The sequence below is a fragment of the Trichoplusia ni genome, chromosome 3 (genome assembly GCF_003590095.1).
Source record: "Trichoplusia ni isolate ovarian cell line Hi5 chromosome 3, tn1, whole genome shotgun sequence".
Lineage (NCBI taxonomy): Eukaryota > Metazoa > Arthropoda > Insecta > Lepidoptera > Noctuidae > Trichoplusia > Trichoplusia ni.
In genome coordinates this window covers 2,639,953-2,655,933 of record NC_039480.1, presented here as the reverse complement: position 1 = coordinate 2,655,933, position 15,981 = coordinate 2,639,953, and the positions used below count along the sequence as shown (strand labels likewise).

General features: G+C 38.2%; 2 protein-coding genes across 6 annotated transcripts in view; one reads left to right on the top strand and one right to left on the bottom strand.

The window, feature by feature from the left end:
• LOC113508873 (catenin alpha) overlaps window positions 1-15,981 on the bottom strand; it is a 44,212-nt gene that overhangs the window by 17,839 nt on the left and 10,392 nt on the right. For all 5 annotated transcript variants that reach the window (XM_026892032.1, XM_026892033.1, XM_026892035.1 and 2 more), the window contains exons 11-14: window positions 15,691-15,783; window positions 15,155-15,311; window positions 14,561-14,666; window positions 14,348-14,442 (exon numbers count right to left, since the gene is read on the bottom strand). In XM_026892032.1, the coding sequence (XP_026747833.1) occupies window positions 14,348-14,442; window positions 14,561-14,666; window positions 15,155-15,311; window positions 15,691-15,783 (451 nt within the window). The remainder of the gene's footprint in view (window positions 1-14,347; window positions 14,443-14,560; window positions 14,667-15,154; window positions 15,312-15,690; window positions 15,784-15,981) is intronic.
• On the top strand, window positions 9,050-12,037 carry LOC113508875 (larval cuticle protein LCP-17-like). The gene is made up of 4 exons (XM_026892037.1): window positions 9,050-9,263; window positions 10,261-10,458; window positions 11,059-11,163; window positions 11,724-12,037. The coding sequence occupies exons 1-4, from the start codon at window positions 9,261-9,263 to the stop codon at window positions 11,814-11,816; spliced, it is 399 nt and encodes a 132-aa protein (XP_026747838.1). The 5' UTR covers window positions 9,050-9,260; the 3' UTR covers window positions 11,817-12,037.

Here is a 15,981-nt window from a genome sequence, read left to right as displayed (position 1 = left end):
GACTGAGTAACACAAAACTGAATTTTAGACAATAATACATGACAAGTGCCCAAGCGACAGTAATCAATCACAAACTTCGATTACAACCTATTGCCTAAAACAACGGAATGTTAGAATATTATAATCGTTTTTAACAAAGACATACACAGATGTATGTTTAAATTTTACCGAAGTCGGTGCAGCCGTTTTTATAGTTGCAAATTGCATTATCTTCAGGTTTGAAGCTACTCTGAAAATTTCAGCCTGCTAGCTTATCGGGAAGTGCATCAAAATCGAGTTGCAAAAATCCAACCGGAGCGACAAACAAACAAGAAAAGTGAGTGTACTTATAAAAACGTGGGTAAAATGAAACGAAATCATTTATTCTGCAAATAGGATATTGATTCATCACTTTACCTGTCTTTTTTTTTGGAAAAAATGATCAAAAATGAATGGTCATCAATCCATACCTAAAAGTTTACGCGATGATGAAATACCCTAAAACTTTTCATCATCTACATGTTATTGTTTTTTAAAAGATGATTTAATAATTATTTTAGGTCTTCAAGGGTGTTAACAATATAATTCCGTATTTATTTATATAAAACAAACATTTTGTGGAGTGTCCTACAAGTTCACACATAAATCAAATATATTTGGATGGTGTTATGTGAGATGTTACTAACGCGCAAATATTATCCATCAGTTTTAACAATTAATATTTATTTTAGTCTTAAAACAACATTTTCAAATCCGAATTTTAAACTTTTATATTAGTTAGCTACCTACATATCCATACGAAGTGGCTGACAAGCCTAAAATAAAACAAAATTAATGTGAAGCGGTGAAGCAGGTCCCTAAGTATAATAATCTATATACTAGTATATAAAGCTGAAGATTTTGTTTGTTTGTTTGTTTGAACGCTCTAATCTCAGGAACTACTGGTCCAAATTGAAAAATTATTTCAGTGTTGAATAGACCATTCATCGAGGAAGGCTTCAAGCTATAAACCATAACGCTGCGACTAATAGGAGCGAAGATACAATGGGAAATGTGAAAAAAACAGGGCAGATATAAATCATAACTTATATCTTCTACCCACGGGGACGAAGTCGCGGGCAACAGCTAGTTAGCGAAAAGACCGCCATTGTACCCTAACACTGTATGTTGTAAAAATCATTGCTGTGATTCTGTGGTGTACAATACAGAATATTCTAATCTAATCCAATCTACTGTATTTCTCTCACATAACACCATCCATTAAATCTTTAACCAGTGATGTCGTAACTTGTTCAAAACGAATATTGATGGGTCACCTTGACCTTGACCCCAAGCGACATGCCAGCTAAGGTCACGGCACAGGGAACTTTTAATATATGTTAATAATTTATTAATATAAACAAGTAGTTATCGCTTGCTTGTTTCTAATAAACATATGACTCTTCTTAACTAAAGGCTAATTTTTCAATCATCAGTTAACTTCTATCTGAGGAATAAATATGGACTTTTGACATATCTATACTTTACTAATATATAAAGCTGAAGAGTTTGTTCGTTTGTTTGAACGCGCTAATCTCAGGAACTACTGGTCCAAATTGAAAAACTCTTTTTGTGTTGAATAGACCATTCATCGAGGAAGGCTTTAGGCTATAAACCATCACGCTGCGACTAATAGGAGCGAAGATACAATGGAAAATGTGAAAAAAAACAGGGCAGGTATAAATCATAACTTATATCTTCTAACCGCGCGAACGAAGTCGCGGGCAACAGCTAGTTTTCTATACAAAAGCTGTCAGAACATCAAACATATTAGTTAGATAAAAGTTATCTGGCGATTGAAAAATCGGCCCTAAGTAGGATAAAACTAGCCGTTAATCTAAGCTACCACAGTACTAAATTTTATCGAAATCGATTCAGTTGTTTAAACGTGAATACGTAACAAACATACACACACAATGACATGCACGCTTTATAGTTCTGCATGCGGCTAAGGTACGCGAAGACAACACGCACGGTAACCATTTCTTAAATTAAAAATGTTTGCATGGAAATATGTATAAACCTTCTTAAAAATATAGTTTTTTCCTCTCATACTATTATTGATTAGCTAATTACTTATTACGACTTTTTAGGGTAAGCTTCTTTTAAGGGTTCCGTAATAAAAGAGTAGAATCGAAAACTAACTAACACATTACCATAATATTATACAGGGTGTCCCAAAACTCAACGATAATCTGAGACCGGATGAAAGGCCAAGTGATAACAGATCAGGGAAAGAAATCTGTTTCTATTTTTTGCAAAAAAAAAATTTTTTTCATTGCATTAATTTATAGTTTCGAATAATAGAATCGTTAATGAAGATCCTGGAATTAAAATACTCACAGCGAAATTGTCATATTGGTGATCACAGGACTTAAAAATGCGACGAGGGATGTCGAATTTCAACTTTTTAAATGTCTCTTATCGCTGAACTGAGTGATATGGTATTTTTTTTATATTTTTCCCTGATCTGTTATCACTTGGCCTTTCATCCGGGCTCAGATTATCGTTGAGTTTTGGGACAGCCTGTATACTATACTTAATTTACATACCTAGATATCTATGTATAAGAAATGTTTAACGAGATCCAATAGACAAACTGTGTCGATAGTTTTGTTGGACATTGCATCAGATTTAATGTTCTTATCATGTACCTGTTTAATAAATAAATAAATAATAATAAAATAAACCAGTTACTGAGGCTACGCTGTCTGTCCGCCTGTCACCGGGCTGCAACTCATGAACCGTAATAGCTAGATGGGTATTCCGCTGCCTTTATAACAAATATAAAAATATTGAGCAACAATTATTACGGCGATAAATTTGTTTGTGGGTGAACAATAAATTTGAGGGCTTTACCACCATATTCTTTTGACTGATTTTATTATCTAAAGCCATGTTGGTAATCTAGTTGGTAGTTACTTCTTTGAGCCGTTTGGGGTTGAAACTTTTGGGCCGTGAGGGCCGAGTGCCAAAACGCTTTTTAAAGACCTAGCAAAGCGTCTCGTTGACACTTCTCGTGACCCAAAGGCTGGCTTTTACCTCGCTCAGATCAACGTGGCAATGCTGCCAGCCTTTTGGGCACACTCCCAGCCGGCGGCGATGCCGATGAATTTTTTGATGCTTTGATTTAATTATTTTTTGTTTTTTAACTTGTAAATATTTAACTCTGTAAAATTGTAAATAAAGCCATATTGTAGAGAACCCTAAGAGTCACGAGTCGAACTCGCACTTGACCGGATTACAAGTAGGTACATATTAAAGGGAACCCCGAATTATAAGTTACAAGCATCGTGTTGCGTAGTATTTATTAATACGTATTAAAACGAAAATACTTAAAGGTGAAGGATGTTTATAACATAGAGCTATAAACTTATAGACAAGACTTGACTAAATTATTTAAATGATATATCTCGCCGCGCCGTCTCCATAAAAACATTCGTTCTTTTTGATGAACTTCTGCTTTCACTCCTTAGGAATTATTTTCACTTAGGAATTTATTCCTTGTATCGCGGGCGTTTTAACAAACATTCATATCACATGGGCATACATTCGTGGATCACACAAACTCTTGTCTTAAACGGGGATCGAACACGCGACACGTGGTCAGGGCCGGATCTAGGGGCCCAGGAGCCCCGAAGCCTTGAAGCAACAAAAGGAGCGGGGGCCCCCTTGTTTCAAGTTACTTTCAACAGTGAAAAAATTATCGAGCTTTTTTTTAGACGCATAGTGTCAATAATGTGGGTTTCTAACGTGGTTTCATATTTTTTTTTTATTTCATCGGGAGTGGTGGGCCCCCGGTCATTGTGGGCCCATAGGCACTGGCCTAAAGTGCCTTATGGATAATACGGCACTGCACGTGGTGTACTGTAGCATTGACTTGGTGACCTAATACCGTAAGATTAACCGTGCATTACATTAATGTATATGTATAGTATCCCAGTGCTGAGCAAAGGCATAAACATCCTTCTGCCAGACCTCCGCATCCTTCCCGATTTTTGACGAGATCATGATCCGGTCTTCATCGCGTAATAACAGTACCTAACTTTATTTATTTCGTGCCGCGTCTAAAACGTTCATAGCTCTGAATCCCTAGGTCAAGTGCGTCGTCTCGACCGCTGCATAATATAACACAAACGTGAAACAGGAAATAGCAACATTTTTTACATAAGTACATAACATTCCGAGGTATTATAAAATGAAGATTTAAGTACGATCGTAAAATTATTTGTTTTATAAATTAATCAATACAAAATGTTAAAAACGTTTATGTTATGAGTTTTCTTGTGTGAATTATATTTTTATTCTCTCTAGGGATTAAAAAAAATATCTTCAAATTAAATATAATAAATATAAGTGAGTTTTACAAGGAGTGACTGCCCATCTGAACTCCTCAACCTAGTTACCTGGGCAACACGGGACCCCTTAGTCAGACTGGTTGTCAGACTTTTCAAGCTTCTGACTACCCTTAACGACTGTCAAAGATTTAGGAATAACAGCCGGGAGACACAATTTGAAGTGCCTTCCGAAACACGGAGGAAGTCGTTATGACAAAGATGGTCAACTACGGACCAACCGCGTCAAGCGTAGCTCAGCCTGTGATCGATTCACTTATGCGGTTATAGCTAAGCCACTCGCTCCTCGAAGAAATGCTTATTCAATACAAAAATTCTGACGCTTACTAAGTACGATGGTCCCCGCTAACCTAATGTCACAGATTCTAAGATACCATCATATAAGTGTTAATTATGATATTTAAGTTAACATCTTATTAAGTCAGGTCACTAGTTTGAAATCAAGTGGTTTCTATTCAAATCGAATATTTGCATCCTTTTCTAAATGGCGATTGTAATTGGAAAGACATCGATGAAAATTAATTAAATTATACACAGTAAACATTGTTTTTTTTAGAATAAAACGTCTCCCGCACTAAGGAATTTAATCCTTGTGTCTCGGGTTTCACAAACATTCAAGTCACATGCACAAAGACACCCAGACTTAGGACAAGCATTCGTGGATCACACAAATGCTTGTCTTACGCGGAGATCGAACTAACACGTCGCGCTCAGTGGGTTTCGCGTGGCGACCTTAACCACTCGGCTCCGTCGTATCAATAATTTCAAGTTGAGATATTCTAACCGCAGAATTGTTACAAAATGTACAAGATACACATCTAGACGTGACAAAAATAGTTTTTGATTTTAAAAAATGCGATATCATACAAGTGAGAGTTGTAGGTGTGTTTGACACTTCTTCACTCTTAAATGGCTGGACCGATTTCGATATAATTTATTATTTAGACAGCTTACACTTTGGATTAACACATAGGCTTCTTCAATCCAACTTAGTTAAAGGAGGATAATGTATTTACAGCTACGATCAACGATTGCGACGCCGCGGGCAAAAGGCAAATCTATACTAATATATAAAGCCGAAGAGTTTGTTTGTTTGTTTGAACGCGCTAATCTCAAGAACTACTGGTTCAAATTGAAAAAATATTTTTGTGTTGAATAGATCAATTATAATCAAGGAAGGCAATAGGCTATATAACATCACGCTGCAACTAATAGGAGCGAAGATACAATGGAAAATGTGGTAAAAAAGGGGGATAAATATTCATCTTCGAGGGCTTCCGTTCAAAAATTCCTAACATATATCTTCTAACCATGCGGACGAAGTTGCGGGCAACAGCTAGTAATTTAATATGGAAAAGATCCATTCCTATAAATAGATAATTTCAATATGTTGTCAAAGCCAGTGATTGATTGCTCAAAATACACACTAAACAAATTCAACTTTTGACAAGACATTTGACAGACCACTCTGTTTTTATCGTAACAGTGTATTGGCCATGGAATATAGAAACATAGATGGAAGTGCTACGCTATGAGTGTGATAGTATTAGGAGATAGCGATCAACTTAAGCAAATATCGTTCTCTTTTTTGAGGCTAAAATACCATAACAGTCACAAAACACTGCTGCCTATTTATTATTAATATATTGATTGTAAACAGAAAGCCAGCGTGCTTCTGGAGAGTTTGTTTCTCTGTTTCTTTTCTTCACAGCAAAAGCACTTAGGAAGCGGTGAAGGGTGGGAGAAACTGGGTGCTGTCCGATGTAATTTGCTTTAATCTACCTTCAAATGTACGTACGTAGGACTTTGATTCAATTCACTAACCGTTACACATGTATTTTTTCGAAATATTTATGAACAAGTCTTTTTATATTTTAAATAAAACACAATCTCTTAGCGTTACTCAAGACGCAAAAACTCAAAAATGAAACGACCAATTTTCCCCAAGTCATACCAAATCCGAGTCAACACAAATACCTATTCAAAAGTCTCTTCCATCCACTCTTGACTCCACGACTATTTCAGTAACATCACGCATTTCCTAACATTAAAATACCAGTGCTAATTAGCCACCATTGTCGCACTCAATCATTCGGACATTTGTAAGAGAAATGACTTTATAAATATCAGAAAAGGTGAAAGGTCAGTAAGATATTGCGTTAATGATCTTGAATGAAACGAAAGTGAATATAAACGGGGGATCAAAGAAAGAATACGGCCTTGGTGGTATGTCAAATTACCATGCTAGATTTTTCCAACTATATTGGGGTCGGCTTCCAGTCTGACACGACGGTTTTACAAGGAGCGACTGCCTATCTGGCCTCCTCAACCCAGTTACAGACAACACGATACCCCTTAGTTAGACTGGTTGTCAGACTTTCAAGCTTCTGACTGCCTGTAACGACTGTCAAAGATGTGTAAATAGCAGCCGGGATCCACAATTTAACGTGCCTTACTAGGGGTAACTTGTTACGACATAAATAACACCCAGACACAACAAACGATCGTGCTCATCACACAAACATTTATCCTCGGTATGAGTCGAACCCACGACCTCTGATATAGCCGTCAGGGTCACTAACCACTAGACCAACAGACCAGCCAAATATTTTCACATCCTTTAAACGCATTGCTCGCACAGAATAACTTATACCGCTTAAATACAACATAACATAAATAAACAGCATTCCAACAACCTCCATTTTTGGGAATACCCCAATAAAAAACAAACGAATCGAACAGCTGGACACCAATCATTATCCAATCCTTGAGAACGGTTGCTTAACTTCGCATGACATCATTCGAACGCCGAAATGATGTTGTTAATCATTCATAAGAATCAAGGATGTCATCCTATTAATTATTTCAAAGTATTTATTTATTACATAGCGATGACGATGACGAAAAGGATGTAGGTACTAATATAAAAAAAAATCTTCCGTAAAAAGGAAGGTTTCACAAACATACAAGTCACATGCACAAGACACCCAGACTCAGGACAAGCATTCGTGGATCACACAAATGCTTGTCCTACGAGATCGCACTAACACGTCGCGCTCAGTGGGTTTGGCGTGGTCACCTATTACCGCTCTGCTATCTCTGATCTATTCGTAAGGAACCCATATTGTCACGAGCCCTTTACGAGCTTAACTGATTTAATTTGACTAAGACGCTTGGCTGTTTAAAATGAAACAAAATAAAAAAATCCCGCGATTTTCTTGTTTCTTTGTCGTTCCGTGGATTTTTGCAACTCAATTTTGAGCAACTTCCCGATAGGCTAGCAGGCTGAATTTTTTAAGAGTAGCTTCAAACGCGATGACAATGCAATTTACAACTATAAAAACGGCTGTATCAATTTTGATAAAATTTTAATGGACTGGCATTAAAAAACGTGGGTATGTAGATTACGAGTGGGTTTTAAATCTATTAATTTATTATTTAGTCATTTTATAATCGACTATACTTTCATTTAACTGCCAGCCCTACGGTTAGAGTTTATATATTTTCTGTTCGTCTGCCGACCCACTTACCTCACTTGCTTTTGTAAAGGGCTTTCACTTAAAAGGGCAGATGACCGCGCAAATTAAGCCCTTATTAACCACTCGCTTTATCCTGTGGCTTTGTCTGACTGTAGTATTGTTTTTTCTTAAAATTAAATGTTATCAACGGAGTCTATAGAGGTTCTTTCATGTTTGTTACCTTAAAACTTTAGACTGATTAAACTGATTTTATTGATTATTTTTTCATCTATACTACTATATAAAGCTGAAGAGTTTGTTTGTTTGAACGCGCTAATCTCAGGAACTACTGGTTCAAATTGAAAAATTATTTTTGCATTGAATATACCATTCATCGAGGAAGGCTTTAGGCTATAAGCCATCACGCTGCGACTAATAGGAGCGAAGATACAATGGAAAATGTGAAAAAAACAGGGCAGGTATAAATCATAACTTATATCTTCTAACCACGCGGACGAAGTCGCGGGCAACAGCTAGTTTAACATAAAATAGCTGCCATTTGGTCTAATAAAGTTTGGATCAATAGGTTTTTATTTGATGTCGGTTTCATGTTTCTGTTGTAAAACAAAAGTTTTGTGTACAATGTAGTGATGAAACGCGACAAAAAACTAATGGTAGAAAAACCTCGAAGAAGTCGGTTGAAAAGGCACAACAAGGGAGTGTACCTATTTATAAGTACAGACAAATGGATTAAAATTTCTAAACGATCAGCTAAAATATATCTTTTAAAATAGAGTATAGAAAACATTATCACCATATTTTGATAGTAACTGTCGTGAGAATGATCTATTATTAAATGATGTAACGGTTTACTCACGCGTATTTATCGGGGTTGGACTCGCTCGCCCGCCGCGTCAGCTCATGATTAAGGACTCCGGTTGGGTCCGAAACTAGTCGGACTACCCCGATAAATACGCGTGAGTAAACCGTGAGGATGAGGATTCCTTGCTCCCATAAAATCAGTTGCCAAAAGTACCAGCAACACGGTCAGATTAAATGACTTATAGAAAAGTGGTTTCTTAGGTTTACGCGAATGTTAGACACTGAAATGAAACTACTTTTAAGGATTTTATCGCGGTTTAATTTTAGATTTTAGTTCCCGACGTTTCGAAACCTTTGCAGGTATCATGGTCACGGGCAGACTGAGATGGCAGATGGTACTAAAATCTAAAATTAAACCGCGATAAAATCCGTAAAAGTAGTTTCATTTCAATGACTTATAGAAAACATTATAAGCAGCATAAATTACACAATACTTAAAGATGAGATGTACTCAACCTTGAACAAGGACCGAACCTGCTTATATACGATACGCAAGCCGCTTTGACCACAGTGTGAGTAACGAAACGCAACGTTAAACAACGTCAATATGGTGAGTGCTAATATATTATAAGCTAGCTTTAGCACGCGACTTTGCACACGTTGTTATCCTACTAATATTATAAACGCGAAAGTTTGTATGTATGGATGTTTGTTAGTCTTTCACGCAAAACTAATGAACGATTTAGACGAAACTTGGTACACAGATAGTTTATAACCAGGATAGTTTTCGATTCTATGTTCCCGTGGGATCATTTTCAATTTTTAGCGGGCAATATAAGTTGGGCTTCTTAATAATCGGATTCATAGTTTTAGCGTGTAAATCTTCTCACCGTTTTTGTAATATATTTAACTAGCTGTTGCCCGCGACTTCGTCCCCGTGGGTAGAAGATATAATTTATGATTTATACCTGCCCTGTTATTTTCACATTTTCTATTCTATCTTCGCTCCTATTAGTCGCAGCGTAATGGTTTAAAGCCTTCCTCGATGAATGGTCTATTCAACACAAAAATATTTTTTTCAATTTGAACCAGTACTTCCTGAGGTTAGCGCGTTCAAACAAACAAACTCTTCAGCTTTATATATTAGTATAGAAGTATAGATTACTGCGTTTCTATTCCCAAACACAGGGTTGCTATTAATGAGGTATCTAAGACCGATCTTTTTTTTCGGAATTTCGAAATCGGACTTCTAGTTTCTGAGAATAGCGCGGTCAAATAAATAAACTCCTCAGCTTTATAATAGTATTGGATTAAAGATCATTTTTAATTTTAAAAGTATCAGAATACATACTTTATTTAATTATTTAAGTAACACTGCTTGACGCAGACCTATTGATCGCTGTGGGTTACCGATTTCAGATACCAAATATTTTTAAAACAGATTTCTTTACGGTAAATCAAAGTTATTGAATCAAATTATTTTATTGTAAAGCAAACAAATCTTTGTGCATGTGACTTGAATGTTTGTGAAACACGTGACAACAAGGAATAAAATTCCATAAACTAAGAGACCGCTAATATAATACTATTATAATTTATAATTTCAGAAACTCCTCATCCTATCAGTATGCGTGGCGCTGGCCGCCGCGGACGTCTCCCACATCCTCCCCAAGAACTCTGACCAGGACGCCAAGATCGTGAAGCAAGAACTAAACGTGGGCATCGAGGGAGAATACCAGTACTCGTACGAGACAGACAACGGGATCTCGGCCAGCGAGAATGGGAGACTGGTGAACCCTGGACAGGTGAGCTATATACAACGTTTGTACATGTGACTTGAACGTTTTTGAAAGTCAAGACACTGAGCTATTAATGCACGGATAGCCGAGTGGTTGAGGTCACCACGCCAAACCCACTGCGCGACGTGTTAGTTCGATCCCCGCGTAGGACAATCATTTGTGTGATCCACGAATGCTTTTCCTGAGTCTGGGTGTCTTGTGCATGTGACTTGTATGTATGCGAGACAAGGATTAAATTCCTTAGTGCGGGAGCCCAAGTTAAGCTACCATGGAAACGGTCGATCCGTGAATGAGTGATTTAAGTCATAACGAGTTTTCCGTGTTTCGGAAGGCACGTTAAATTGTGGGTCCCGGCTGTTATTCTTACATCTTTGACAGTCGTTACGGGTAGTCAGAAGCTAGAAAGTCTGACAACCAGTCTAACCAAGTGGTATTGTGTTGCCTAGGTAACTGGGTTGAGGAGATCAGATAGGCAGTCGCTCCTTGTAAAACACTGGTACTCAGCTGAATCTGGTTAGACTGGTAGCCGACCCCAACATAGTTGGTAAACGAATAGGATGATCATGATGATAGTAGCTTATGTTTAACATTATTAATTAATTCCAGGACAACGCCGCGGAGGTAGCCCAGGGTGAAGCCAAATGGACCTCTCCCGAGGGCGAGCAGGTCAGCCTCACATACATCGCTGACGAGAATGGCTACCAGCCTCAGGTAATTTGAAAACCTCTTTTTTTACCCAAAGCTGTCTGTCTGTATGTCTGTGGCATCTTCGCTCCCAAACAGATTGAGCAATTACCATTTAGTTTGTAGTTAGTATTCATGAATTAATCAAAAGATTCCTTACCTTCGTTTCATGAGAAAATTGGTTGTGAGTACTTGTAAGGGTTTTTTTAGATTTTATTTTTGTAATCTCCACGGATAGGCTATTGGTTGGGGTCACTAGGCTTAGTGACCCCAACCAATAGCCTATCCACTAATTGTGCGTAACGTATCGCAGGTTCGATCCCCGCGTAGGACCAGCGTTTGTATGATCTAGTGACCCCAACCAATAGCCTATCCACTAATTGTGCGTAACGTATCGCAGGTTCGATCCCCGCGTAGGACCAGCGTTTGTATGATCCACGAATGCTCGCCCTGTGTCTGGGTGTCTTGTGTATGTGACTTGAATGTTTGTGAAACCCTCTCGACAGAAGAAATAAACTCCTAGCTTCGGGAGATTAGTCACATAAACACCAATTCATATTTCTAATATATTTGTTTCTCGTCCCCAGGGCTCTCACATCCCCACCCCCCCTCCGATCCCGGAGGCCATCCTCAGAGCGATCCAGTACATCAAGGATCACCCCCCGAAGGTCGAACAATAGGTCATAATATAGAAACTATGATAGTCTTGTAGACAGAGTGTGGAAGAGGGACAACGCTATACGGAGCATGTTGCTTCTCTGTCACACTAGGTATAATGTAACTTTAAGATGTAGAAGCAAGATGGAGTATCAATATAGTTCAACACCATATTTAAAATGTATAGATATGACTAAATAATAATAGATTAAAAAAAATCTAAAAACCCACGTTTTTTAATGTAACTGCCATTCAAAATTTTATAGTTGTAAATTGCATTGTCATCGGGTTTGAAGCTACCCTGAAAATTTCAGCCTGCTAGCTCATCGGGAAGTGCCTCAAAATTGAGTTGCAAAAATCCAACCGGAACGACAAACAAACAAGAAAAGTGAGTGTATAGAAACGTGGGTTTTTTTTTTCAAATCTGTATTTTTACAAGTTACACATCTCCTCGCTAACGCTGACGAATCACTCAAATGTATTGAACTGACAAGTCAAAGTCACGTCACTTGTCGAAGAGGAATGTCATTCACATACATTTGAAGTTTTCTATTCCAATGCGACTGGATGTTTTTTTTAATGTGGTTTTAGTTTACTATCTAACGATGCCATTTATAATTAAATTAATATATTATTAATAACTGTGATAGAATTATACTCGAATAATAATGATTATTGTTGTGTTATTTTTACCCTTAAAACTATAACTGTGATTTGACAGGCCTGTTGGTCTAGTGGTTAGTGACCCTGACTGCTATACCGGAGGTCGTGGGTTCTTATTCCCACCCAGGACAAATGTTTGTGTAATGAGCACGATCATTTGTTCTGTGTGTAATTTATCTATATTATGTATGTATTTAGAAATATATAAGTATATCAGTGGTCTAGTACTCATAATACAAGCTCTGCTTAGTTTGAGACTAGATGGCGTTGTGTGAGAGTTGTGGAATATTTATATTTATATTTATTTATAAAAAGGGTTTTTTACCTATACATAATTTGTTTAGGTATAGGTATAAAGGAAAACAATCATGGTGTGTCTTTTATGAAAACACATATTAAATAAATAAACCACTGATATCTTTCAATGATATATTTGGTTTGGTAATCTTTATCGTACGCCACCGGTTTCAAGGTGTCCCTAGCTCTGAGGTCCCGGGTTCGATCTCCGGTCGGATCAATGTAAAAATTCACATTTCTACATTGTCTCGGGTCTGGGAGTTTGTGGTACCTTCGTTGTATCTGAATTCCAAAACACAAGTGCTTCAGCAACTTACTTTGGGTTCAGAACAATGTATGTGATGTTGTCCGCATTTATTTATTTATTGATTTGTTTTTCAACCGCGTTTTTAACTGATTTTAGTTAAAAATTCGCACCACGACGTAAACATTTCTTGAAGTACCTAATTGTACACCGCTTCTGTTCATTCACTCTCATCAAAATCACTCTCTAAGCATTATATCACTGCTATTAGACGCCCGCGGCTCCGCCCGCTTGGCTATTAATTAGATCAAGTCGAAATAATCCTAAGACCTCCATCAACGTATGCCCAGTTTCATGTTATAGAGCCAAAAGAAACACATAATCTTTGTAAATTTCGACTGTCTGGCTAATAGGCTGATATAAAGTAAACTAAGAAATAATCTAACCATCTGTACCATTTCGATACAGAACCCTAAAGTAATTAGGAGCAAGTCTGGTGACCTTGGAATCTGATGCTCTAGTCATAATAATAATGTCCTGACGAAGCTAGTGTCGAAAGTTATTTAAGATAAGGCCGCCCATTTTAGCACCATGTATAGTTACCGGCACGGATCTTGAGCGCTGACCTTGACCTGCGCAGAAGTGTTTTTGTGTCCCTTTTGCGGTATGAAGTGAGGCGCGGGGCGGACTACGGCAGGGAGTGTGTCGCAGCGCATCGCGTCATAGCCGACATGAGGGATGAGTTAAAATTCATTCTGTGCTGCAGTGGCATGCATCACAAGACGCCAAGTACGCGCAATTGATTGGCGTATCATTTTACGATGCGCAAAGCGATCCCCACTCTCCCACCGAGCGCTCAAGATCCGTGCCGGTAACTATAACTATACACAGTGATTTTTAGTCGTCTTACAAAAGGAGCCCAGTTCATATATCCGACGTAAAATACCCCTAGGCGCGATTATTACTTTTTTATCATCAACTAAGACAATAATTACGAAGAAAAATTAAATAAGAGAAATCTGAAATATACTCTTAAAAATGATAAAAACACCGCCGCCCGCGCCCCTCACCATTGTTACAAGGCTCGGACCGCGCTCGCAACAGAGCTGTGTTTCTAAAAAACTACGAATTGCATCATAATATTGAATAAAAATTGCATTTGAAATTTATTCAAATCTCATAAATACCTATTTATTTATCATGAACGTGTTCTAGTCATCGGATACATGAACTGGGCTGCTTTTGTAAGACGAATAAAAAATCAAGGTGTATATTTGTATCCAATTCTGTACTTATGTGGTGTGCAATACATTATACATATTCTATATAGCTATCTGTTGTGCCACTGACCTTGGTCTCGCAACACGGTGACAGCTTCCAGGACCCGCTTGGTGTAGATGCAGGGCTCGTAGTTGTCCATCTCCTGCGCGACCACGGAACAGACCCTGGGGATGATGGAGAGGATATAGTATGTGTAGGTAAAAAGTTAACAATTACCAGTTTGAGGCTAGATGGCGTTGCGTGATAGTTGTGAAATATTTTTTTATTTATAGTGTATGTTACCTGGCGGCCCTGCCCCGGATGGCGCCGGCGGTCCTCTCGAGCGAGTCGGGGTCGCCCTCCTGCAGCGCCACCACGCACTTGTTCACGTCCTCCAGGATGTGGTTCTCTGGGGGGGGGGGAAGACATTATATTATTATAAAGGAAAATATTTTTGATGGTGGGGAAGTGGAGTCCATAAATATGCATGAAAGAAATAAAGTGATAGCATTCATTTTGCAAATAGGAGAGACGTCATCAGTTTTACAATTCTTTCAAGCTAGCTGCAGTTGACATGGGAAGAAACATAGAAACAAGCCCAAGGTTCATGGTATCTATGTAGTGAGTTGGTCGATGTCAGCTGTCGTTATGTGTTTCGTGGTACAAGAAAGCAGTCAATACGGCAGTTGTCAACATTTGGTCCGCCATGTTGCGACCAAGTTCTTTCCTTCATTTTTGACAAAATTCGAACTTTATAATAGTTTATTCGAATAAAAATGTTATGAACCCCTGAAAATGTGTCTCTCTCTGGACAGGTTGGCCTTACTATAAATACAAAATCATTGTGTTCTACAGACAAAAAGGTGAATAAAAATACTAATTCTCATATATCCTGACCGCTAACAGCGAGGAAGTCATCGATGGTGGTGATATCGTCCACAGCGTCGGTGAGCAGCTTGACGGCGGCCTCCCAGGCGCGCGCGAAGGCGGCCGCGTTCTCCTGCGCCACGCGCGAGCGGGAGCGCGCCGCTAGCACTAGCGCGGAGTTTATCACCTGAGGGGAGACACATAATTATAACATACTATATGCACGGTGATTTTTTCGTCGTCTTATAAAAGTAGCCCAGTTTATGTATCCAATGACTAGAACACGTTCACATTCATTATAAAGCTGAAGAGTTTGTTTGAACGCGCTAATCGCAGAAACTACTGGTTCGAATTGAAAAATTCATTTTGTGTTGAATAGACCTTTTATCAAGGAAGGCACTAGGCTTTATAACATGACACTGCGACTAATAGGAACGCAGATACAATGGAAAATGCGGAAAAAATATTCATCTTCGAGGGCTTCCGTTCAAAAATTCCTAACTTATATCTTCTAACTGGACGAAGGCGGGGGCACCAGCTAGTTTATAATATTAGTATAATCTGACCTGCGGACACAGCGACTCGATATGTTCGGCGGCGTGTCGCACCATCTTAACGCCATCCTCATTGTTAGACATCGAACACACCAGGTTCGCTACCTGTGGACAAATTAATATAATGGTATAATATTCCACAACTCTCACACAACGCCATCTAGTCTCAAACTAAGCAGAGCTTGTATTATGAGTACTAGACAACTGATAAACATACTTATATATTTCTAAATACATACATAATATAGATAAATTAAACCCAGACACAGGACAAATGATCGTGCATTTCACACAAACATTTGT

What these genes read in the sequence shown, in the direction of transcription:
- LOC113508875 (XM_026892037.1), top strand. An exon ending in GACTGGTGAACCCTGGACAG is followed by an intron (nt 10,459 to 11,058) that starts GTGAGCTATATA and finishes AATTAATTCCAG; the next exon opens with GACAACGCCGCGGAGGTAGC. An exon ending in AGAATGGCTACCAGCCTCAG is followed by an intron (nt 11,164 to 11,723) that starts GTAATTTGAAAA and finishes TCTCGTCCCCAG; the next exon opens with GGCTCTCACATCCCCACCCC.